This window comes from Mustela nivalis (assembly GCF_964662115.1).
Source record: "Mustela nivalis genome assembly, chromosome: 13".
In the NCBI taxonomy this organism is placed as follows: domain Eukaryota; kingdom Metazoa; phylum Chordata; class Mammalia; order Carnivora; family Mustelidae; genus Mustela; species Mustela nivalis.
In genome coordinates, this window is record NC_139032.1 from 57,770,125 (window position 1) to 57,795,768 (window position 25,644).

Below are 25,644 nucleotides of genomic sequence, written 5' to 3' on the forward strand. Positions count from 1 at the left end.
CACTCTTACCACTCTGGTTCAGCATAGTATTAGAAGTCCTAGCAACAGCAATCAGACAACAAAGAGAAATGAAAGGTATCCAGACTGGCACTGAAGAAGTCAAATTCTCTCTCTTCGCAGATGACATGATTCTTTATATGGAAAACCCAAAAGACTCCACCCCCAAACTACTAGAACTCATACAGCAATTCAGCAACGTGGCAGGATACAAAGTCAATGCACAGCCAGGCTTCTTGTAAAAACTCCATCATTTCCTTGTGGCTCCTCAACCACCTGTAATTCAGCTTCTGCGTCCATCATTCTGCTGTCATTCTGACAGTGACCTGTCAAGTCTAGTGACCTTTTCTCAGGCATCTTCTTATTTGACCTCTATGAGGTATTTAGCACTCCCTTATTGCCGTCTCTTTTTGCAGGGGATTTAAGTATTTATGAGAATTATTATAGAAAATAAGGAAAATAGAGAAAATAGAAAATCAGTAAAGTCCCATCATAGTTGTATCACCACTGTTAACCTTACCTTCTATTTTTGCAACTCTCTTTTCTTGGCTTCCAGTGCTCTCTACTGATTCTCCTCCTACCTTCTTCTCTGACCATTTGGGTGCCCTTAGTTCATTTCTTGACACAGTCCTAAACACTGGTCTTCCTTTGGGTTCTGTTGTTAATAGTTTTCTTTTCTCATTACACACATTCTCTCCCTGGGTTATTTCATCTACTTCAGTGGCTACAGCTACCATCTAAACACAGATGATTCCAAAACCTGCATGTCTAGACCTAAATTTCTTATCTCTTGGCGTTACATTCATCTTGATGCTTCACAGGTACTTCACACTCAACATGCCCCAAAATGCCTCTTCTTCCAGAAACCTGTTCTAAATTTCTTACCTCTCTGAATAATAATACCAGCCCTCCAGATGTCAATACCAACTCATTTCTGTCCTTCATCACTCACATCCAGTAAGTTAACAGGTCCTAGTGATCTACCTATTAATACCTCTCAAATCTACTCTCTTTTCCATCCTCATGTCTTAGGTTAGCCACTCATCTTTTCTTTTTTTTTTTTAAGATTTTATTTATTTATTTGACAGAGAGAGAGAGAGAGATCATAAGTAGGCAGAGAGACAGGCAGAGAGAAAGGAGGAAGCAGGTTCTCCACCAAGAAAAGAGCCCACTGCGGGGCTCGATCCCAGGACCCTGAAACCATAACCTGAGCCAAAGGCAGAGGCTTACCCCACTGAGCCACCCAGGCACCCCAACCACTCATCTTTTCTTAACCTGTACTATAGCAACAGCTAACTAACTTTTCTCCATGTCTCTAGACTTTGCCCCTCCAATTCATTCTCCATGTACCAAAGATCTGACCATGGCACTACATATGCCCTTAAAAACCATTCAGTCAGCCACCCGGATGGCTCGATCGGCTAAGTGTCCGACTCTTGATCTCAGCTCAGGTCGTGATCTCGGGGTTGTGAGTTCAAGCCCTGAATTGGGCTCCACGCTGGGGGTGGGCCCTACTTAAAACACAAACATTTGGTGACTCCCTTTTGACCTCAGAATAAAAGCCCATTTGAAAAGCTCAATAATGGGTATTTGAGGCACTTCACAGTCAGGCTTCTGCCTAGCTCTCCCTTATCTTTGTCATTCCTCTCAGTTTTCCCTCCACACACATACACACACAGCCTACGCTCCAGCCCCACTGGACATTTCACAATATTACACCTCACTGTGCCCAGCATAAACCAGGTACTCAATAAGTGCTTATTGAAAGAGTTGAGTTATGAAATCCACAAATGAATGTTCATGAAATGTCTATTTCTCTTCTTTGCTAGTATTTTAAGAGAGAAAAATAACCCACTGGAAAGAATCTTTGACAGCTTAAAGACTATAAGACTGTAAATTAGTATTAATAAAATAACATATCACTGTTATTTTGGAATTAAAATTTCTATGGCACCACAAAAAACTCATTTTGTTTTAGGAACTTTGTCATAATGGCATTCTTTCAAAACCACTCTGGATTTCTTAAAGTAACACAGCCTACTAGGAGCAGAGTTAGAATTAAACTTCTTTTTTAACTGAAATACTTTTTGAGCACAGTCTAACATAGAGGCTGAATACATAAAATGAATAAAGATGGAGCTGTTGTGGTTGATGGAGCAGGGGATTCACAACCCTGCCCACTTATTAGTCTCCTTTTCCTTTGCAACAGCTTCCTAAGGCACTTCCAAGGAATCCCTAGGGTATCTCAGGATAATTTTAAAACTACTATTTAGTAAAAGGGTCTCAGGTATAGAATCAGGATACCTGGCTTTTGGAGAAGATTCTGCTACAGAGTTGGACAACTCTGAGCAAATCCGTTCCCCTTTCTGGAGCTTCAGTCTCTTTGATTATGATTATAGGCGGGGATTAGATGATCCCATAGGTGCCTTCAAGTTGAAATACAATTTCCATCTTTCTTGATCCTTGGCCTTTCATACTGGTCTCTATGGCCACTGACTCAGATTTTTCTTTTTTTCAGGATAATCTCAACTTGCTGCTAACTGAGGAGGAAATGTACAGCCTCACAGAGACCTTTCAGCAGTGTAAAGTCATTCCTGGTAAGGCCGGACAGTGCTGCCAGATGGAGAGGGGCTGGCACATTTTCCTCTATACTTTCTAGGATGAACCATAAAAGGAGTATGCTGGAATTTGGAGAGTAGGGGTCAATAGGTCCCTATTCCCAAGCTGTTGGCCAGCAGGGGCACCCACACACCCACCCATCTTCCCCACCCACCACAGCCTGAGTTATCCTGGGTATGGGAGAAAAAGACGAAAATCTATGGATATAGGGGTTCTGGAGTATACCCTAGAAGTAATAGAGGGTACCCTAGAAGTAAAAAGAGGCTGAGGAAAGGGTGGGCTTGGCTAGTATGGGGTGCCTCCCACAGATTGCTCCCTGACACTGGAGGACTTCCTGCGCTACCGCCACCAAGCAGCAAAGCGGGGGGACAGTAACAGGGCTCTAAGCGAGGAGCAAGAGGAACAGGCAGCCCGCCAGTTTGCAGCCTTGGACCCTGAACATCGAGGACACATAGAGTGGTCTGACTTCTTGTCCCATGAGTCCCTCCTACTTCTGCAGCAATTGCGTCCCCAGGTGAGGGCCAACTGGGGTGAATGTCTATGGGATATTGGGTGACAAAGACTTCGGAAGCATGCTGGGCAGGTTGGAGGGGCACTAGATACTGTCTTAGCAGGGACCACAGCAGGAAAGGCTCACATTCCACCCAGTGACAGATGATCCAGTGCCTAAGCTGGGGAAACTGCCCAAGGAAGATTGATTTGCACTGGACCCAACTACAAATGTTAATATGACCAGAAAGGCTCTGGGCGGCTTCAAAGGGAGGCTACAGAGGTGGTAATGGAGGTAGGATTCTCTATGGTTTGACATTTTACAAAATATTTTCACCTCCAAGATCTTAACTTGTTGCTTTTTCCCCAGAACTCTCTGTTAAGGCTTCTGACAGTCAAGGAGCGGGAACGAGCCCGGGCCACCTTCCTCGCCCGGGGCAATGGGAGTACTATCAGTGAGGCAGAGTGCCGTGCAGCCCAGCACTCTTGGTTCTGCAAACGCCTTGCAGAGGCTCCTTCCTGCAGTGTCAGGTCTGTTCCCTACCAATCCCTGCCACCACTCACATGCCTTCCTCCTTTTTCCACACCAAATGGCCCTTGGTATGAAAGGTACCTCTCTGTTTCTTCTGTCAACACACAGGAGAGAATCCTCCTGTGCATTACACATAGGACATTGCCTCTTATTGTTCAAGGCATAGGGCATCCTCTGCTGGCTCATGTCAGAAAAGCATGGACATGCATTTCTAGAGCCATGGGTTCCCCAGAGTTTGGGAGGGGCCAGACCTTTCACTTTCCTACTCCTAACCACATATCCTTGTACCCAACAGCATCAGCCATGTGGGTCCCATAGCAGACAGCAGCCCAGCTAGCAGCAGCAGCAAGAGTCAGGACAAGGCTCTGCTGCCCACAGAGCAGGAGTCCAGGTGAGTAGGTTCCCTCACCAGGCTGTCTGCACTCCTAACCCTTCAATACACATAAGTGAGCATTGCCCACTGCTATCCCAAAACAACAAGTGCCTATCCCAGAAACCAGGCTCTAAAAATGTCCATTTGATCCTAGATCCATAGGGTAAACTGGCTGGGCTGTCAACTTGGAAGCACAGCCAGCCATACCTATGTCAGCCAAAAGCCAGGGTTTCCCTGAGCTTTGCCCGGCTTAATCCATACTGCTGCTGGGATCAGGTCTCATGAGCATCCAGGTTTTGCGGCCAACCTCACAAACCTGTTCTTTCCTTCCATTCCAGATTTGTGGACTGGCCTACATTCTTGCGGGAGAATGTTGTCTACATCTTGGCTGCTCGCCCCAACAGTGCAGCAATTCATCTGAAACCCCCAGGATAGCATGGAGCAGAGAAGCTCAGTTCGGGGACAATGGTCTCCCTCCTCTCCTTTTTCTCTTTCCCTCTTTCCCCCAACATCCTCTGGTACTGAGACTTGTGGGGATGGAGCACTGCCAGCATCTCAATTTGCCACTAAGCTTTATGGAACCGAAATCACTGCTCCCCTCACAACAGAGGCAGTATATGCATTGCTGCAGGGAAAAGCCCTGGGAGCTGTGGCAGTATCCACTCCTGGAGCCACTCCCCTGTCCTCACATCATAGACTGGACCTGCCACTGCACACAAATGTGCGCACATGCACACACACACACGTACGCGTCACACTGTCCATGCCTTCAGAGAGCTGGTTCTTCTTGGTTGAAAAGGACCAAAGTTCTTTTTGTGAAGCTCCTAGTATAGATGAGAGGGGTCTCTATTCACTTCTTCTATTGGCCAGTTCTGATTTCCAATAGACAAGTCTCTGGCCAAGTGATTGTTTTTTGTTTTTTGTTTTTTTAATTTATTTTCTCACCATAGCATACATCCCCAATGTCCATCACCCAGACAAGTGATTTTTAATAATAGGGCATATCAGACTCACATGCTATCCTAGAGATGTTGATAGGTTTCCTCTTCCTCTGTTGAAAATCCCTTCTGTGGTGAGCCACTGTTCTGATAGGTATGTGCTATGTCCCTTGGGTATGTTGGGGTGGGAAAATTACTGAAAACCACCACTGCACTTCAGCCCATTCTTTATTTAAATTCTAATTCCTAGTGACAGAGAAGGCAACTAGTCTATGGAGTCCTAATTAGAAGAAGGGAAGGCAGCCCTCCCAGGAACCCAGGATTCTAGGAACCTCTCAGCCAGGTCTTTCGAGTCCAAAAGTCTTTAGCAGAAGAGTCAAAAACGAAGATGAGCCATCCTGGCCCCTGTTTTACAGATGGGACCACATGGCCCAGAGCCCAAAGGCCCTGAATAGAACAAGTATGATGGCAGAAGTCACAGCCCTCTGTATTAGATGCGTCACCCAAGTCAACTACCCCAAAGACGGGAAGCCTGATCTCCAATGAAGACAAGGTTTGGATGAAAAACAAGAGAAGGCTCATGATTTTCCATCTTTCCACCTCACCCCAGATGTGGACCTGGAAGAGTGTGCCGTTGGATGGAGAACAAGAGCCAGCATCTTCACAGCTCAGAAAGAGCAGCGAGGACTCCTTTCAACCACCCTGACAAGTTGGAACCAAGAAGAGGATTTGCATCTCAGCTCTTTCCTTCTTTTTTTTTCTTTTTTTTTTTAAGATTTTATTTATTTATTTGACAGAGAGAGAGATCACAAGTAGGCAGAGAGGCAGGCAAAGAGAGAGGGGGAATCAGGCTCTCCAATGAGCATAGAGCCTGATGCAAGGCTCAATCCCAGGACCCTGAGATCATGATATAGGCCAAAGGCAGAGGCTTAACCCACTGAGCCACGCAGGCACCCCTCTTTTTTTTTTTTTAATCTCACCTCTTCAGCAGAGGAAGTCCCAGCAAAGCCTCACAGAAGAAGGTTCATCCTTCTCTCCCTCACTGAGATATGGCCTGAGTTGTTGCTTCTCCCTGCTGCTCACTACATGTCTTTCTCCACCAAGCCTGGCCTCTAAGTCCCAGCTGTGCTCCCTAGTTCTCATGAAGTTCTCAAGTCACTGCATGTTGTGGGCCAGCCCTGTTCCTGGAGTCCAGTTTCTGTTCCCAGTCTAAATACTAGAGAGGGGCTTGGTTCAGTCATGTAAAAGCTAACATATCTCTATTGCTCAAGGCACTTGTACTGAATTGGGTGCTAACAGAAGTAGCATACAGCTCAGTGTTGAGATGCTCAGAGGAAAGTGGGGAGTTACAACAGGGTTATGGTAACAGCACCTTCTGTAGAAACTGCCTAATATAGAACAGATAGTGAAGCTTCAGGGGTTGGATTATTCAGGTCTAAAATGAAGCAGACAGACGGTGAATCTGGGTTCATGTGTATGGCCCTGAACATTTCAAAACAAAAAGAGCTTTTTGTAAATACTGCTTAGCCATACTCCCAAGACTGATCAGTAAGTGGGACCATTGTTCAGTTTATCCAGAATGAAAAAAAAAAAAAAAAGTGAAAGCACATGACTCTTGGGTCCAAGGACTGCCTCTGAAGCAGCCAGACCTGGGGTTTTGCACTGAAAAAGATGAAAGCACATTCAGCACAGGGGCTCTCACTTACTCTCCTGGTAAATCACATTGTATGCAATGACCTTGGGCTGCTGGATCTCACAGGGCATTTTGAGTAGAGACAAGCTCTGGGCTTTGTCTGAACAGTTTTTCTTTCTGCTTCTTCATCAGGCATAGGGACTAGAAATCTATCTTCTTGTTCCCTGATCCTTCACAGACAAGGTGATGCCTACCTCTCTGAAGCTGCACCTTCTAGCTTTCTGTAGATGAGTGGTGAAAGACTATGGGCCAGATCAGGCCAGCTATATCTCAGGGCCTGGCAAAGCAAGATTTCTTCCAAGGTAGTATCAGGCCCATTTGGGACTATTCCTCTCCCTATTCCAAGACAGCAAGTTTCCTTGGTAGGGGCATGCTACAGAGGGCCCCAGGGATCCCAGCATAGAGTTCCAGTCCACAAGAATCCTAAGAAGCAGAAAAACATGGAGGAACAACTAGCCTCTTTACCATTAGGCATCTACCTTTTTACCAATGAAAAGATTCCCTTGCTCCCCCAGACCAGAGTTGTAGAAGCCCCACCCGAACCCCCCTGCCTAGGATCTCCCCCTGCAGTGTTCTAATCCATAGAGCCCCTCTGCTGTACATATGAAGATGCTCAAACTTTTATAAACCAAGTGAAGCTCATTCCCTTTTCATCAAGCCTTTCCACCACTGTGACTATCTGAAATTCTGCCAAGAAAAAAAATCAGTGTCTGACTCTAAGGGTTTGAAGAAATGTTCTAGTCATTTCTCCTTGGCTTCCCAGAATTGAAATCAACACTTTTTAGAAACACCAGCCACTCCACCCACTATCAACAGAGGTTAGGGTTGCTCCTCTGAAGACTCTTTGCCCTAAGCCTATTTTTCACCCAATACTCCTCTTCCCTATGCTCAGATTTAAAGACAGGGGCCTCTGGATGACACAGTGGAGCTGCAGGGACAGAAGGTAAGAAGAGGCGGTTAGCTGTGGCTACATAACCTCTCCAGGTCTTCTCTGTGGCTTCCTCTCCTGAGACCAGCCTTTCTCAACAGAGGTAGGCTCTGTGATTTTAGGCAGTGGCTCCTTTGGATCCCAGGGATGGAGCAGTTCCCTTGCTCCCAGGTACTGATCCACTCTCAAGTGCTTTTCTTCTTTGAGAATGGCCAAAGCCATGAGCACATTGCCTCTTCCCACCGTCAGCCCAAGTGACTGGGGCTAAAGGGCAGATATGCCTTTAAGCCCTAGTGCTCCCCATGGGATGTCACCCTGGCCTTATGGCCATATCTTGGAGTTCCCCCACTCCTATCACTAACATTGGAAGTACAGAATCAAACTCTCTGGGAAGAGGGCACCTCACTGGGGTGTAAGCCCAGGATTATGCCTAGGCCTCTTAGTCTGAAGCAAAACCTCAACCATTGCAGGTCTCATGGCTTCAGTAAGAGTGATACAAGGAAGCCCTAAAGAGGGAAGCTCAGCAGAAGCTGTCTGGCAGGGCCTCAGGCTAGTCATGACCACCCCAGAGCCAAGAATAACCCAGGCAGGACTGATAGCAGGCTCTAGTGATCCTACAAGCATGGCCCCTTCAAACTAGCAGAGTAAAGGCAGGTATATACTTGGCACCAAAAGACAGAACAATTGGATGTCAGAATAACATCCAGGCAGCACCTCTTTTCCCTCAATTTACAGTCGAATAAAATTGGTACTTTCCCTGTGCCACTTAGTTTGAATTTGCCCAGGATCTCTCTCCAGGGCCCTGGCTACAGCTCAGACAACAGAGAACTGGATGGAGAATGGAAAATATTAATGCATCATACCTGTTTCTATAGCTCAGTCCTGGAGTGTGGTGGGACTGGGCATTTCCCCTGCTCTTGCTTTCCTGCTGCCACTGCTTTTGGCAACCTTAGAAAGAAAATAAACCGGTAACAGAATTTCCACTAGACCCAACTAGCACTAAGGAAAACCTTCCCTCTGAGCCACATGACCTGATGACCCAGATGTGGACAGTGTGTCACATCTAGTCTGGGCTAGTGACTAAGAAGTTCAATCACATTCCAGTTTGTATAGAATGGGTTGGCATGACCACAGATGAGAATGTCAAGGTATAAGCATCAAAGACTTTCCATATCCATGTGAAATAAAAGCCTTCAAGCTTACCCTCCTTTAAGAGATGGCCTGTGATCTGTCTCCCAGCCAAACATAGGCTTGTGAGGGGAGTTCTGAGAACACTTAAGTAACTGGAGGATCCAATGCCTTCTGGTCCCTCATGCCCTTCCTACATTCTTTTCTGTGGAAGGTACCTTGACTCAGCTGAGGGGAACATCCCCAAGCCCTGTCTTCCCACCGGTACAGCTGCATGCTCCTCTCCATGGCTCAGCCTTAACTCTTGAAGGAGCTGATGCTCCCAGAGGCTGGACACAGTGGAAATCATAATAAAGAGATTGCTATGTTATTTTGGCTTCCTGCTTCCCATTATTTGGGGCACCTGCTGAGTTTCTGTGTGGTTTCCTATCATTAGCCAATTCTTAAATCTAAGGAGCTGCTGTGGCCTCCAGGAAGATTGCAATACACGATGGCTCTTTCTAGAGTTTTCCTGGTGTCAACTTTCCTAAGAATCAAGCAATGGGTGGGAGGAGGCAGGGGCTCCACCATGGACACAGAGGGGGAAATGAAAGCACTGAAGAGAGAAGCCAGAATTTTCTAAGAAGCTGAGGAAGAGGTAAGGCCTCTAAGCTGTGTGTAATGTATTCCATCATCACCACCACCAAGGGCCAGTTTTAGGCACATTTCTCTTCCCAATCCCTGTTTGGTGACAAAGTAGGGAAGCTAGCTGGCTATGTTTTCTCCTGGTCCTCTGGGTCCTTCTTGGTAGAGAATTTCCTCCCCATTTTTGCAATGTTTTAATATGATATGATAGAGTTGGGTAAACTAAGGTCAAGAAAAGCCTTTAGAGGTCTGTGAAATCCCCTTTTCATTTCCTTTACCTGATAAAAGCAAAGCCAATACCTAATAGGCAAGAAAGCATCTTTAGAGTGTGGGTCAGCAGTGTATAGTCTTACTTCTAAACCAAAAGGGCCCCAAATACAAATCATTGCTAATACTTTTGAGCAGTCACTACGGACTGGGCAGTTCTAAGTGCTTTACATAAAATCATCTTCAAAACAACCCTGGGGTTTGTATTACAAATAAAAGTCAGGAATAGAGGCTGAGAGTTTCTGAGGGTTACGAAACAAGGGAACCAGGTAGTCTGGCTTCAGTGCCCATGTTCTTAACCACTTTATTGTGCTGCCTGTCAGAGCACACCTCAAGCAAACAGCTGTTGTGTAGTCTAGCATTATCCCCTTTCCACCCTGGAAACAGACACATAAGCAGCCAGTCCTGTAGCCACTGTCATAGGATTTCTAACAACCTGCACAATTCATCCCATTCACTCACATAGCTCCCATTATCTCTCCTCCCTGGAATTTTCAAATGGAGGTCCATCAGGCTCAGGACAGCTTGAGATCTTAAGGGTCCCTTCTGTCTCCAAATTCAATGAAGACAAAGCATTAGGACAGAAAAAGAGATGTAAAAACTGGGCCTCTGGACCCTAATGAAAAGCAAGATTTTCCTACTCTCGGGGCCGCGGTCTTGAACTTCAGATCCTCTTAGGATTGTTCCTCCTCCTGCTACTTGTTCCCAGGGCTGGCTGGAGCTCAGTTACATACAAACTTCCACTGACCCTGCCCTGCTTTGGGTCAAATGAAATCCTCTTACCTCTAGAGGAAGTCATTCCTCAAAGGAGAAAGAGCAGCTGCTAAATTTGCTAAACATGGAATAGAGTTCTCTCTCCCCCCCTATGCAAAGTGTTTGTTGAAGTTGGACCTTGCTGAACTTGTTTCCTCATCTGTAAAAGTCTGGGAAACAATTCTTGTCCTGTCTCCTGGGCTGATAGTCAAGTGAAGACAGAGAGTTTGGTAAGAGGAACTATAAGGCATTCAGTGAGCAGCAAGGATTTCTGGCCCTATCTAAAAGCTGTGCACATATCATCTTCCATCCACCCACAATCACAGGCATAACCCAGGGGGTACCGCTAATGTCCTCTGTCCACAGTGCTGAAGTCATAGCTGAGACGGTGGGGTATCTTCAGTCCCTTTTTTTTTTCTTTTTTGGTAATATACTAATTTATTCATATATACACTCACTTTACATTATTACATTTTAACATTCATCAAAACCAAAAATATAGAACGCTTCATGAATTTGCATGTCATCCTTGTCCAGGAGCCATGCTAATCTCTGTATGGTTCCATATGTGCTGCTGAAGCAAGCACTTCAGTCCCTCCTATCCCACTTTTAAGTAAACATAAATGTAGAGAATTGCAGGCCCAAAGATTGTTCTAAAGTACAAAAAGTATTGCAAAAATGTTTCATTTTTTCCCAAGTATCTTCATTTTTAAATTAAATATAACACTCCTTTCAAAATCATAACATTTGGGCAATTGTACACTTGTAGCATTGTACAAAGGGGCAAGATGTGATCCGGCAGCTCAGGAAGAGGAGGTTATAGTCTTCACTTGATATGGAGGAACAGTACGAGGGAGCTACCAAAAAAACTGATGTAACATGAGGCTATGTAGGAAGAAGTTCAGAGTCAGATGCGAAAGGCCGGCTGGCTCATTTGTACACTGCACCAGCATTCCTGGAAAAAGCTAATCAGACCCAGGCACCATGAACTGAAACCCAGCCAAGGGAGCATATTCTTAGGGGCTGGAAGGGAATAAGGCAGAGGAGGAACCCATGAAGACCTGAGAGGTGTCTCATCCTGGAGAGGAGCAGACTTCAGGGATGTAAATGTAGATGGGACTGATGAGGTCAATGTGACCTCAAAAACAGAGCTAAGACCAAAGGTGGAGGAGAGGCAGATTTTTGCTCAATAGGACAAAAAGGTAACTGGATACCAGGGAAGGTAGTGAAGCTGTATAGGATAGAAATGTTGAGTTTGGGGTGGGATACCTTACCAGGTATACAGTCCTCTTGAGATTTGTGATACCTATAAATGGTGAAGCACCTTCTGGTGTATGCCCAGCCCTAAGCCCAGCTGAGATACAGGCAGATTCAAGATTTTACAGACCCAAGAAACTTAAATTCTTTAGTTCAACGTCATAGACTGACTGTTGTGCCTCCAGCTCTGGGTCCTGACCTCAGAGAAAAGAGCCAAGGTCTCAATACACCTAATACCCCCTTCCCAGATGGGCTCTGGAAAGCCGGCCTCTAGAACCTGATGTTGCACGCCATCTGCTGGTCATTTCTAGCATTATTCTCTAACTTCCAAGGCAAGAAATAACCCTTAAGGTACTACTACTGGTCAGTGTAGGTTTAGACCAGGTAAGAACCAGGGAGTTAGATCGCTGGTCAGTGTCCAGTGAGCGAACAGGACCAGAACTGAATCTGCAGTTGAATTCAAGTAGGATTAAGGCTCATCCATGTCTAGAAAGGTCTTAGGCTAGTGTTGAGTTTGGGGAACTGACTGGTCCAGGACTAAGGCCAAGGTCGGTTACTCAGGTGAGGTCAAAGTTGGTACTCTGTGTGAAACTGAATTCTGGGTTCAAGTGTCAGCATGAAGTATGTATTCAGGTGAGATGCTAAGAGTCTGACTTCAGGAAGAAGTCAGTCAGCTTTCAGGGGTCAATGTAGCATTCCGATAGCAGGTGAAAGCATCAGGTAGTAAGTACCAGCCACAGGAGAACTCAAGCAAAGACATTGCAAGGGGAGAAGTATAGGGTTGGGGGACAGAATGAAGTAGTCACTAATTTCTAAGGACCTCCCAACTTTAAAGATGGTAAAGGGCAGGCTAGAGCCACGGTCCTCTCAGAAGGTGGATTCCTATATTCCAATTCCAGCTTCCTGTGAAAGCCCCCCACCAACAATAGTATTGCCACTTACAAGTCAAAGGTACAGTTTGGGGACAGGAGAGGTCCAAGGACCAGTCGGGTCACCACAGAAAGCGCAGCTGTGGGGCTAGTCTTCCTTCCCCCCAACTCCTGTTCTCTGTTTCTACTGGCAACAGGGCCTAGCAGCCTCCCACACCTAGACCTTAGCAACCGTGGGAGCCCCTGGCAACTGCTGCCATGGCGACAAGACAGGGAACTAAGAATGGGCGGGGTGGGGGGGCACTTCCTCTGGAGCCTTCAGGATATGTGCAAGATAGGGGGCTCCCCCTCCCATACACAGTCTGGGAGGGAACATGTGCTCCTGTCTAAACACCTCCTCACTGGCACCCACCCCCGCCCCTGCCCCCAGGTTCCGGTTCCCTCAGGGTGAGAAAATGAGGGACACCTAGGGTTATGACGTCTTCATAGGAAGGGAGGAGAATGAGGGTGTTCAGAACAGACATGATCACGGGTTCATGCATGCACTGGCAGTCAACGTGTCAATATGCATGACACGGTTTATCACAGGGACACAGACCTACATGGTCATTTAATCACACATGTATATTAACACAAAATCACATATACAACAAATAATACACAATCAGGCATATTACCTCACAAAAGTATTACACGGATATACACAGACACACTTTCACTTACAAATCACACTACAGATACAACAGTACAAATAAGTCTCAATCAGACTTGAACATCAAACAATGCACTCACACATCCAGATACCTGGAACATACAGAGTAACGGTTAACTCTGCTGAGCAATAACTACATACCAAGCTCAGAACTACATGTTTTGCATGTGTTACCTTAATTAACCCTCACAACAACCCTATGAGGTACTGCTCTTTTCTATACCCATGATACAAAGAAAGAAATGAGGCACAGATGTGGCAAGCAATCTCACAGGTCAACAGAGTCTACATTCTTACACCTATACCACATTGTGCACCCTGGTTCCTAATGCACACCTGATACCCAGGGCAATAGGACCCAGGGTGAAAATAAAAACCCAGCAGACAATGGAATCCATGCTACCAGCACCTGAAGGCAAGGCCCTGCACCCCCAAAGGTCTAAGCCCACAATATAGCATTAGCAGGGACCAGGTAACGGCCAATGACTAAACTCTGCCTCCGTGTTGGCACAAGCAAGGCTGGAGGAGGCAAAATAGACAGAACTGGAATAGGAAGAAGTAGAGCCACCCACAGCCCGGGCCCCCATTGAGTCTGGAGGGGGCAGAGTGAGATCCCCCAGACTGAAGTAGCCAGTATCGGTCCTGAGCCCCCTCATCCTACCTTGCCCATCTCCATGTCACACTACTATTCCATTCCTTCATCATCCCATTTCCCCTCCCTTCTAGTCTTTGTTTCCCACTTCTTCCCTTCTCAGGGCCCCTCCTTACCTTCCACCCTATCTCTTCTCCCCTCCTCTTCCCATCCCCCTCACCCCATCTATCCTCCTTCTTCTCATTTCCCTCATTCCACCTTTTCTCTATCCTCTACCCCAGTTCCTTTCCTTACGTCACAGCTCACACCCCTTTACATCTGGGATCACCATGGCGAGTACTGGAAAGAAGGCAGATAATGGAGAATATGCAGACCTGACCTTGAAACCCCCCAGATCTCTCTCCTGCTCTGCTCTGTGGCCAGGTACTGATGTTCTCCAAGCCTCAGTTTCCACCTCTCTCCAGATTGCATGAACTCATGAGTGTCCAAACTGTTTCTGGGAAACACTTGGACACTCTGGCGAAGAGAGAGAGAGGTAAGAGCTTCTGCCCTGGCCCTTCCTTTGTCCTCAAACCTCCCAAGAACTCCTTCTCCTTCCTCACCCCCGGATAACCCCCTCCCCACCCCCGCTCCCTGTAGCACAGATGGTCCTGGGAGACAGTGACGTGGGCGCCAGGCACCGTGTCTGCTCAAGCGTCGGCTTCCGCTGGCTACCGCCTCCGCAGCCCTGCCTGCTCTGAACACCGGGGACACTAGGGCTGAGATTTAACGGCGGGGGGGGGGGGGGGGGGGGGTTGGGATTGAGATGAGAGATTCTGAGTGCGTTAAAGAAATCATGTGGAGCTGAGATGAAGGGTTAAAGGGGAGAGTTAGGATAGGACAGATCATACAAGTAGATAACGGATTAATAGGATGAAACGGAAGATGCGGAGGGGGGCGGGGGGAGGCAGGAGATAATATCCAGCCAAGAAGAGGGGAAAGAAAGGGTGGGCTAACATTTGGGAACTCAAAGGGGAAGTAGGATGAAAGATTACAGAGAGAACGTTAATGAGAATTGTGGGGGTTGCTGAGGAGGGGCTGCTCACAAGGGAGCTGGGATGAGAGGATTATACAGAGGATGAATAGGGGACTCACAAAGGGAATGAGGAGGCGCTAAACCTGGAAACAACTACCAGTGTAAATTACCAAGGAGAAAGCGGAAGGGTGCTTAAATTCTGCATGTCTATCGGGGTCTGTTTTGTTAGGTCACCTCAGGTCAATTCTGGGTCAAGATAAGGTAAAGCTGAATCAGGTCTGGTCGAGGTCAGTTCACAGCCCGGATGGAAGACAGGTAAGAAGGGGTGACCTTTTGACCCTGGTCCAGACTACACCTCGCAAAGCGCACTGTTCTCTCCCTTACCCTCCTAAATCAAGAAAGGAAAGAATGCCCAGAAATCACCGCCAACTGGTAGGCAGTTTTCCTTTAAGGCTGCCTTTGACGTTACACAGGTTCCAGAAGGTTCTCCCGGGATTCGAGCGGTGGCCAGTACGTCCCACCTTCTCAAACCCGAGATTGGACTAATATAGTTGCCCCCAGTCTCGGGTCTGAGCCCGATAGACCAACCAATAAAATCAAAGGGCGCCTAGAGTTGCCGCCCTCTTTTCCTTTCACCAATGACACGACGAGCTAGCGAAGAGGTGTGGTTGACTGATCCCAGAGTGCACCAATCAGACGGACACCAATCACTGCCCGGAATGTGTGCGCGTGTGGCCGGGTGACAGGGGCGGAGAATGGGCGGCTATCACGAAGGCACTCGTTGAAGGCTGTCCAATTACAGCGGAGGCTGGGTTGAGTGACGGCCAGGCCGCGCAATGGGCGGCGCGGAGGCGGAGCCGTGGGGGCGGGTTCCCCGGCCCGCTGTCTGCGGCCGGCGGGCAGGCGACTCCTGTCCCGAGTGGAGGCGGCGGAGCCGGAGCCAGGGGAGGGGGCAGCGGCTGTCTGACGGACCGCGGTGGCGCCCGCAGCTCCTCACTGGTGAGGGCACCGAGCCAGGACTCAGGGGTCCCGGGAGCGGGGGCGTCGCGGAGCCAGGGGTCCTGGTGTAGGGGGTGGGGGAAACGGGGGGAGGCGCTGGGACACTGAAGGCCCATCGTTTCTTCTGCCGTGGTGGTGCGGGGACTGGGGTCTGCAAGTGCTCGATGTCTGCGACCCTCTTAACGGGGGGTAGCCAGCGTCTGAGCTGGGGGGAGGGTCGGGCCGGGTCGGATTGGGTTCCGCCGGCGGAGGCGTTTCTGAGCCAGCCCAGCCTGTCAGCGCCGGTGACATCACCGACCACCCTCCCCCGCCCGAGCCCCTTCCCCTCCCTTCCCCTCCCTTCCCCTCCTCTCCCCTCCTCTCCTCGCCGCGCCTTTTGTCCGGGGCGAGCTCCGCTCTGCCCCGCCCCTCCCCGCCCATCTGAGAGGGAGGAGACTCCGGGTCAGTGACTTCATTGAGTAGGTTCTCGGGGATTGGGGTCGGATCCTCCCTGGAGAGAGGCGAGAGGAACTCACTGCCTCTCAGGCACTCACAATCACACCTGCCACAGGTACACAGGCTGCCACTAGCAAGCACACGCTTGCCACTGCCAGCCTTACTGTCACACTGCCATACAGCCATTCATACAGACATTGCTGCACCTGAGAGCAGGTGGCTGCTGGACCCTATTCCTTCACTCTCCACACCTGGGGATCAGGTCTAGCTCCTGCTGCACCGGACAGGACTTGCTGGGCAAGTGCCTCTGAGAACCTGAGGAGGTGGCTTCCAGAGCTGCAGCTTTCCAAGCAGGCTCCTGTGGAGCGATCAGAGGTGAGGGGCTGGGCTGGGCATGTTTAAGCGCACAGTGCTCTCCTGCCCATCCCCAGCAGCACCCCCACTACAGGCCCGAGGAGCTTTCCGGAGCTTCCCACACTTCTGGGGAGAAGACTTCTTAGCCAGCTTGATGTTTAAAATTCAGCTGGAGCCCTTAAAACTTCGAGCGTGGACGCTGAATGGGTTTGTAAAGTTCCGGTAAGTCCCTCTGGAGAAGGGCACTCATATCCCTACCACGTCAAATTCTCCACATCATATCCCCCTTCATTGCCAACCATATCATCCTCATCCCATCCCCATTACATGTAAGAACCCCCCTCCTACCTCACCCTTACATCTGAATGAACTGCACCCCTTGTCATTTATCTCCTATACCAAACCTTTTGGGCATCCATCCGTTTTCCACAGACATCTTCTCCAGTATTTCAACTCTCTACATCTCTCTCTCAACCCATTGGTAACCCATTTTCCACCTCCGTCGTTTCCATTTGTCATCCCTTGTCTCCTTCACCAGTAATTCATTTTCTGTCTCAACCATTCCCCTCCCTATACAGGCCTTCTTGCTATTTCTCATTTTTCACTCCTGCCTCTACATGAACATCCTCTTCATTCTTCTCCATCCAAGGCAGTGCCATGCCATGGGGTTCCTTTGTCATTGCAACACGTGGCTTGTGGGTATGGGGAGGGAGGGAGAGAGGGAGGAAAGGAGGAGGAAAAAGGCAATTCCTGAAAAAGCTTGCTCTGTGTCTGTGGAGACAAGAGAATTGTAGGTCTAGAATGCTTATCAGGTGAGTGCCAGGAAGGAAGCTGGCCTGATAAGGAGGTAATACAGGGACAGCAAGAGGAGGGGGGGAGCACTGGCAAGCTGTTCCACTTGCCCTCTGCCTAGAAGCTGCTGTGGCTCTCTGCAGGCACCCTCTTGGTGTACTAAGGTTCCTTCCCAGTCCTGGGGTGATGGGGAGAAGGTGTGGGCTGAGGCAGAGATGGCAGACCACCCCCAGTTCCCTTTCAGACGGCTTTTACCGCTGCTTCCGAAAATGGCTGCCCACCCCCAGATGCTCTTCTCTCACTCTTGCAACCCCAGCTTCCCCCACCAGGCGTGACATGCTGGTAGGGGGATAAGGGGGAGTACCCGCCTTTATGGAGCCTTTTCTTCGTCAGAGTGAGGTGACTCCCAGAACCATGAGTCAACTCAGCCACCTGCAACAGGCCCTGTGGGAGCAGGAACTAGGGCCATTGTCCCTGCCTTCCTGGGGCCTTAAGGCCTCCCCTTACCCATTAGAGCCCTCCCTCCTGCCAGGAAACCCTGTATACCTTACTGAAGCAGTCAGAGGCAGAAAACCAGACCTCAGCTATGGCTGCCAGCCCAGGACATTGCTAGAAAGACTCTGATTTTCTGGGCTTTGGTAGGGGTTGGCCAAGCCACTGAAGGCCTAGAGAATGTCTTCTGGCCATCTCCCCAGCTACAGAACAGTCCCCTTCCCTCCTATCCACTACGTAGTCAGTGATGAAAGGGGATTAGGGTGAAGAATGAGGGCCCTATGTTTCTGCCTCACAAAACAAATGCCCCTGCATCTAGCTTAGAAGGAACTATCAGAGGAGTGTGAACCTGGCCCTGGGCCACATCCTGAACCACTGGGCAGGTGAGAAGGAGGGACTGGTAGGGAAGGGAAGGTATTAAGGAAATAGTGATTAGTGCCTAACTGTTCTGTCAACTAAGGTTAAGAAAGGCCCTATGCCCAGGATGCTTTTGTTCACTAACACTAGTGCTTAGATGGCAAAGACATGTCTTCACAAACATTTTGTGTGTAGACACTGGAAAATGAGTAAAGGGAACTGTTGCCCTGGTTGGAGGAAGGACAGTGTCATCTCCCTGCTAATCAGGGAGTTAGAAACACCAGTTTCCAAAGGCTATGAGTCATCCTCTGATCTGAGTCACACGTGAGGCTTAGCATTTTCTGGGAAACAGGGACAGGAGGCCTGGGGTCTTCACTAGTGGAGAGGACTCCAGGCACCCACACCCTGACTCAGCCTGGCTGGCCAGGACAGCTGGCTAAAGACCGGGCCTGTCCCTAGTCCTGGGCCACTGCCCCAGCTGCCCTTAGCCCAGGCACCATGCCTGAGGAGTGGCGTAAAAGACCACAACGCTCAGTGACCTCACCCAGCACACTGATCTTTGCCAGCTTCTGTGTGTGGGCCTGTCAGTCCAGGGTGCCACCTCATGCAGCAGGACCTCTCAGGGGTCCTCAGTCTGGCCCAAGGACCTGGGCCTTAGCCTAGCCCCTAGTAGGCCACAGCCCCCAGCTTCTTGCCGGGAAAATCCAGGAGCTGACGAAAGAATCACAGAATCCTAGAATGTCAGAGCTGGAAGAGATCATCTAGACCAAACCTTTCATTTCACTGATGGGGAGACAGAGGCCTACAGAACAGGCATGACCTGCTGAAAGTCACACAGTGAGTCACTTAGAGATTATAGGATCATCAGGAACAGGGCTAGGTCAGGAGGGAAGAGGGGCTTCAAGGACTGCCCCTGGGTTTCTTTCAGAAACAAGGAGACAAGTGCCGGTCCAGTGGCTGTGATGGGAAAGGACTATTACAAGATTCTTGGGATCCCATCGGGAGCCAACGAGGATGAGATCAAGAAAGCCTACCGGAAGATGGCATTGAAGTACCACCCAGACAAGAACAAAGAACCCAATGCTGAGGAGAAGTTTAAGGAGATTGCAGAGGCCTATGATGTGCTGAGTGACCCTAAGAAACGGGGCCTGTATGACCAGTATGGGGAGGAAGGTAAGAGGACAGTGCTCCAGTCTGATACTGGACCCCTGTCCTTGTCTGGGGTGCTGGGTGACCCAGTTCTCATAGGCAACTGGAAGCTGAGGAGGGGGATGAGGGAGGCAAGGGTACTTAGCACTGACACCTGGAGGAGAGAAGAGACCACCCACTACCCAGCCTTGGCTTACCATAGTTCTCCCCACTTCTCTCTAACCCTCTCCCTCCTCAAATTCAGGCCTTAGAGACTTCTGGAGTCAGGAGCAGAGGCCTTCCCCCTCCCATTTTGCCCTCCCAGCCTTATTAGTCCAGTCTGAAGTCCCAGCCACTTCATTGGCTGATAGGGAATGTTAAGGAGAAGGAGTGTGTGCGGTTTGGCGGTCTGAGGACAGAGCATTTACATTCATCAGCATCAAAGTTTGGCCCTTAAGCAGCCTGGGAATTAACCACTGGAGCTCTGATATGGAGAGATGATCTTCCCCTTCCTTGCCCACTTCAAGCCAGCATAATGGAGGGGGAGCTTTGCCTCCCGGAGGAAGTGGCAGGGATCCAAGGATGGAAGGGGAACTGCTGCTGGCATCTTGCCACCCTCCCTGAAGTAGCTGATGGCCTCGCACAGGGTGGCAGGAAAGGCCCAAATAAAGCCTCTGAGAGGGCGGCCCCTCCCAGTACATCCCACAGGCATGAGGTAGCTGCTAATTCTGGGCCTGCCCCTCAGGGCCGCCTGCCACCCGCCAGCCACAGGCACCTGTTAGGCTATATTAAGAGACGTTGCCACAGCTGAAGACTCTCCTTCCCAAGAGGAACTGTCCTTCCTGCCCAAGAGCATCTACCTTTCTTCCACATTCTCCTCCTCACTCTCCCCACTCCAGCTTCAAAACTAGATGGGCTAATGATACATACTGTACTTGCTACAGAGTGTGCTCCAAAGTGTTCTTTTCCTCTCCTCTTCGCTTTGTGTCCCATGTTAGCCTCTCTGCACCCCAGTCCTCCCAACCCCACTCCTCATTCTCCATGCCACCAGTTTCTTCAGTTTTAACCCGCTCACCTACTAGACTTGCCAGCTCCCAGATTCACAGACATTTGCTGGAATCCCCCAGTGTTCTCTCAGCTAAGACATTTTTCTCTCTGGGGTGGAGGGGGTGGGGAAGAGGGAAGCAGTGTACACACCATGCCACCGTGTGACCTGTCTAGAAATTACACTCTTTTTAAAAAAATTTTTTTAAAGATTTTATTTATTTATTTGACAGAGAGATAGATCACAAATACACAGAATAGCAGGCTGAGAGAAGGAGAAGCAGGCTCCTTACTGAGCAGAGAGCCCAATGCGGGGCTTGATCCCAGGACCCTGGGACCATGACTTGAGCTGAAGGCAGAGGCTTAACCCTCTGAGCCACCCAGGCGCCCCTAGGAATTGTACTCTTTTCTCCACTTGGCCTCACCTTTATTAGCAGAAGAGCTACCCAGAAACTTCACCCCGCCTGCATGACCAAGCCTGAGTGAAGGGCAAAGCTCAGCCCCCAGGACCAGACACTGGGTTCTGCTGTCAATCTACAGCCCAGGAGGTCTCCAAAGAATGCAGCACAACCTTAAGGAGAAACCCAGGGCCCAGGGAAGGAGAACCAGCCTTGAAAATGTGGGTTATATTTGTTGGCCCTGCCCCGGCCCCAAGAGCCAGCCAGCAAAAGTGTGCACAGAGACTCTCTGCACAACCCTGGCTGGGGACAAGTTGTTCCCAGCTTGGGAAAGGGAGTGGTCACTGCCACTGCAACAGGGATCCCTACAGAGAAGTTTCCCCTCTTGCTGTTACCAGTCCAACCTCTCTCTCTCACTGAGCTCTGGCAAGCTTCTTGAACTTACCTGATAATCAGACCCTCAGTATAAGCAAAGAACAGACCCCGAGTCTCAGGGGAGGGATGAAGAGACAGCTGCCACAAATCTCTGAACTGCCTGACACTTGGCCTCTCTAATGAAACCTAAGTCTGTCCTTGCAGTCCCAGGAAATAAGAGGCTAATTATTTTAGGCTTAGACTTCCACAGCCAATTGAAATTCGAGATAAAAAGCCTCAAAGAGAAGAGTCCTTCCCCTAGCCTGTGCCCCACCTGAGTCTACACATTGTAGATCCTTTCTCAGTGTTAACCCACTCCCTCACTCCTCCCCACACCCTACCCCATCACCACCACTACCATCCCCCCATGAAGGCTGCCTCCAGCAATCTGAGCTCTGTAGGCAGGACCTGACTGTGAGAGAGCAGCTAGGGCCACTACCCACAACGTGCCAGCACATTCGCACATTTTGGCTGCTCTGACATCAGGTATAGGATGTGGGGCTTGGTGTTGTAGAAGTCCAAGAAGCATTATTCCCATTTGTATTTTGTGTCTGTCCAGTGTGTGAACAGCACCCCTGGAGTTGTATAATACCATGAGCTCTGAGTGTGGAAGCAAAACATCTGAAAACTTTTTCTAGAGAAACAGCTTCTTGGGGCACCTGGGTGGGTCAGTTAGTTAAGCATCTGACTTTGGGTCCGGTCATGATCTCAGGGGTCCTGGAATCAAGCACCCCCATCCTGCCCCCTCATCCAGCCCCTTTGTGTCCAGGCCCTGTGTCCAGTTCCCCCCCCACTCCACCACAGGGCTCCCTATTCAGCAGGGAAGCTGCTTGTCCCTCTCCCTCTGCCCCTCGCACCCCCCCCACCCCCAGCTCATGGACACGCTATCTCTCTCTTGCTCTCTCATATAAATAAAATATTTTTTAAACAGAAAGAAAGAAAAAGAAATAGCTCCTCATCTCCAAGCTAATGAGCTTTCCTGCTTTTTGGGGCCCTCCTGATTTCCCATTTGGGTAGGAGTCAGGAAGAAGAAGAACAACACTAGAAGCAGAATGAGCGTGGGCTTCCTCCTGGACAGTATCCCCACATTATTTGGGACAGGTCACTTATAGCTTCCTGTACAGTTAAATCCGGTCCAGTTGCCTCTCACTCTGTTTGTCTTAGGAAATAAACAAAGATTTGGGAGTCAGGTATGACTGTAATGTGATCCCAGGCCAGCCACTGAAGGCTTTGTGAGATATCTTTGGGTCATGGGGACATGGAAGAGAGTACATGACTGGAAGTCCTATCCTCCAAGTCTTCTAGCCTTGGCTTTTCTACCCGTTAGGTAACTCAGCTTCTTTGAACCTCCTGATGGGCTTTATTATTAAACATATAATTAAGAATAGAAATTAATCTTATCAGATTCTGGCATACTGGCATACTCTGTTATGCCAGTCCTCTTTATGCGAGTTGAAGGGGGCTTCTTTCTCTAGGCCCATGAACTAGGAGCTAGAAGGCAGGGGGCGGAGATTGGGGTGGAGCCAGGACCAGCCACACTATGCCTAACTTCTCCTCCCTCCAGGCCTGAAGACCGGCGGTGGTTCATCAGGTGGCTCCAGTGGCTCCTTTCACTACACCTTTCATGGGGATCCCCATGCCACCTTTGCCTCCTTCTTTGGTGGCTCCAACCCCTTCGATATCTTCTTTGCCAGCAGCCGGTCCACTAGACCATTTGGTGGCTTTGACCCAGAGGACATGGATGTGGATGAAGATGAGGATCCATTTGGTGCCTTTGGCCGCTTTGGCTTCAATGGGCTGAGTAGGGGTCCAAGGCGAGCCCCAGAACCACTGTACCCTCGGCGCAAGGTACAAGACCCACCTGTGGTGCATGAGCTGCGGGTGTCCCTGGAAGAGATCTACCACGGCTCTACCAAGCGCATGAAGATCACAAGGCGGCGCCTCAACCCTGATGGGCGAACTGTGCGCACCGAGGACAAGATCCTACACATTGTCATCAAGCGTGGCTGGAAGGAAGGCACCAAGATCACCTTTCCCAAAGAGGGTGATGCCACACCTGACAACATCCCTGCTGACATTGTCTTTGTGCTCAAAGACAAGCCCCATGCACACTTCCGCCGAGATGGCACCAACGTGCTCTACAGTGCCCTGATTAGCCTCAAGGAGGTAGGGCTTGGGTCAGGGTGTTTGTGTGTTGGGGATGGAGGGAAAATGGGCACATTCTTTCCTCGCTTCAATCTTTTCCTCCTTTCCCACTCTGTGCCACCTTTTCCTCACTCTGCCTCATTTTCCCCAGGCGCTGTGTGGCTGCACTGTGAACATTCCCACTATCGATGGCCGGGTGATCCCATTACCCTGCAATGATGTCATCAAGCCAGGCACCGTGAAGAGACTCCGTGGGGAGGGCCTTCCCTTCCCCAAAGTGCCCACCCAGCGAGGAGACCTCATTGTCGAGTTCAAAGTTCGCTTCCCAGACAGATTAACACCACAGACACGACAGATCCTTAAGCAGCACCTACCCTGTTCTTAGGCTCTGCCCCAGCCAGCCCAGAGTCTACCACAGCAATACCCCCTACACTCACCCCACCCAGTGTGCACCCAGCTTGGTGTCCGCCGGACACGGGCAACTTTTTCTAAAATGGAAAAAAAAAAAAAAAGCCACTGGGTTTCAGGAAAATGTTCCTGTCCCTGACCCTTTTCAGAGCTGGGCTGCCTTGGGGAAGTGGGTGGGAGGTGGGGAGAGCTAGCCCAGGCCTGGGGTCAATTTTCATGTCACTTGTTTTGAATCCAGTAACCACGCCAGTGGCTGGAGAGTGACCTGAGTGCTACTTGAAGATACAGAGATTCCCTGTCCATGCCTGTAAATAGCATGTCCTCTTTCCCCTCTCAGCTTTGCTAATACCTCTCCTCTCCCTTCTCTTCAGCTTCCTCCTACTGGGGGATGAAGAAGATAGAAAGGGCACTGCTTCCCCACCCCACCCCTAGGTCCACAGTGTCTAAGGTTAATGCACACATACTCACTCACACAAAGCACTCACCTAGAGCTATCTGTGCCTCTCCTGAGTCAAGATAAGAAGGGAAGGTCCGTAACCCATGAACCGGGCCACTGAGCACGAGACACTTTTCATTTGGGGCAGAAAGGTGAACAGGAGGGCCCTTGGCAGCCTCCCTGAGAGCTTCCCTGCCCAGATCCCACAGAGCTGAAAGTTCTGTCCTCCCTGCTGCTCTCAGGAGTGTGCAAGGTGGGGGGAGGGGAAGAGGGCCTGCTGTATTAAGGCTAAGAGGTAGGGGGCAAGGTCCATCTCCCAGCCTTCATCAGGAAGGGAAAGGGCTTTGGGGTCAGGTGGCAGCTATTCCCCACCAAGAGATTCAGGGTCACAGGTTTCTCCCCACACCTCTGAACTCAGGGCCTAGCCACCCCCAAACTTCCAAATCCTACTTTTGTGATATGTGAAGCTACTTATTTCTTACCCTTCATGGAGACTGCGTGGGAGAATTTCCAGCCCTTTGATGTCTGTTACCCCACCCCACTCCCACAGTTGTAGAAAGGTCAAATAGTGAAGAAGCTAGGGGAAGATGGCTTCCGCCAGGTCCTGGGGTGGGGTCTTTAGGTTTTCTCACTTTGACAAGCCCCTGAATGTTTTTATAGTAGTTTTTTTGTATTTTTTTGTAATGACAGTATTATGAAAAAAAATAAAGTATTTTAAAAATAAGCCATCTGAGCAGGAACAATGAACCTGGGATGGGGGCAGATGTGAAGTACCACTCAACTTCCCTCCAGGGCCCTGGTCACTGCAGAGAAAATCCTGGAAGTCCCACAATATAAGGTGAAGCGGACCCCTTCCTTCCTCTAAGCCTAGGCTCCTGGGATTTCTAAAACCTATACCCCAAACACAGCAGAGCAGAAGACACCACTCAACTATTAGAAGAAACAAATCTATTTAGAAAGAATAAATATCCTTGGTTATGAGAAATAGAGACTATCCTCTTTGAAGGATGTGCTAGCATGAGAACTAATATATCTTCTCTACGGGGACTGGAATTTTCCTTTGAGAAAAATGTTCCTCCTATGAGGGGATAAAGGAGGACTTTCTGGCAACTAGAAGAGAATCATCCCCACAGACAGAGCCTGGGGCAGTGGAAAAAGCGACTAGAGGTAACTGGCTGGTGTCTCTGGCCCATGCTGGCAGGGCCTGGCTGGGGATGCAGGCTCTTTAGAAGGCATGAACACTGTTGCTGATCCTTAAATCTTAGAGTTTTCTGAGGATGTTTGTCCTTGTCTCTGAACTACTTATCCCTGATGAGACAACTCTGATCCTCATGGGCTGTACATGGCCTGCCCGATGCACTTGTCAGTCTCCTTGGATCTGGGTAAGGAGGGGACCCATAGTTGTAGGAATGCCCACCTGCAGGCTGGGCCTGGGCCTGGACTTCCTCCTGATGCT

At 49.4% G+C, this 25,644-nt stretch overlaps 2 protein-coding genes and 1 long non-coding RNA gene across 14 annotated transcripts in view; all 3 read left to right on the forward strand.

The window, feature by feature from the left end:
* The window catches only part of PHF24 (PHD finger protein 24), a 30,511-nt gene extending 21,444 nt beyond the window's left edge, over positions 1 to 9,067 (forward strand). For all 4 annotated transcript variants that reach the window (XM_082694681.1, XM_082694680.1, XM_082694682.1 and 1 more), the window contains 5 exons: positions 2,516 to 2,594; positions 2,925 to 3,130; positions 3,476 to 3,636; positions 3,933 to 4,028; positions 4,349 to 9,067. In XM_082694681.1, coding sequence (XP_082550807.1) covers positions 2,516 to 2,594; positions 2,925 to 3,130; positions 3,476 to 3,636; positions 3,933 to 4,028; positions 4,349 to 4,445 — 639 coding nt within the window. In that variant the 3' untranslated portion in view covers positions 4,446 to 9,067. The remainder of the gene's footprint in view (positions 1 to 2,515; positions 2,595 to 2,924; positions 3,131 to 3,475; positions 3,637 to 3,932; positions 4,029 to 4,348) is intronic.
* The window catches only part of LOC309846075, a 277,012-nt gene that overhangs the window by 199,464 nt on the left and 51,904 nt on the right, over positions 1 to 25,644 (forward strand). The window lies entirely within an intron of this gene.
* On the forward strand, positions 15,644 to 24,912 carry DNAJB5 (DnaJ heat shock protein family (Hsp40) member B5; the record flags this gene model as incomplete). Of its 9 annotated transcripts, none has more annotated exons than XM_082694669.1 (5): positions 15,644 to 15,785; positions 16,652 to 16,796; positions 19,144 to 19,388; positions 22,764 to 23,365; positions 23,496 to 24,912. In XM_082694669.1, 4 exons carry the CDS (start codon positions 16,729 to 16,731, stop codon positions 23,727 to 23,729), a joined length of 1,149 nt encoding a protein of 382 aa, XP_082550795.1. In that variant the 3' UTR covers positions 23,730 to 24,912. The 9 variants fall into 9 exon arrangements, with proteins under 9 accessions (XP_082550795.1, XP_082550796.1, XP_082550798.1 ...); XM_082694670.1 differs by having other exon boundaries at positions 16,655 to 16,796; XM_082694673.1 differs by lacking the exon at positions 16,652 to 16,796 and adding an exon at positions 16,403 to 16,595 and having other exon boundaries at positions 15,696 to 15,785.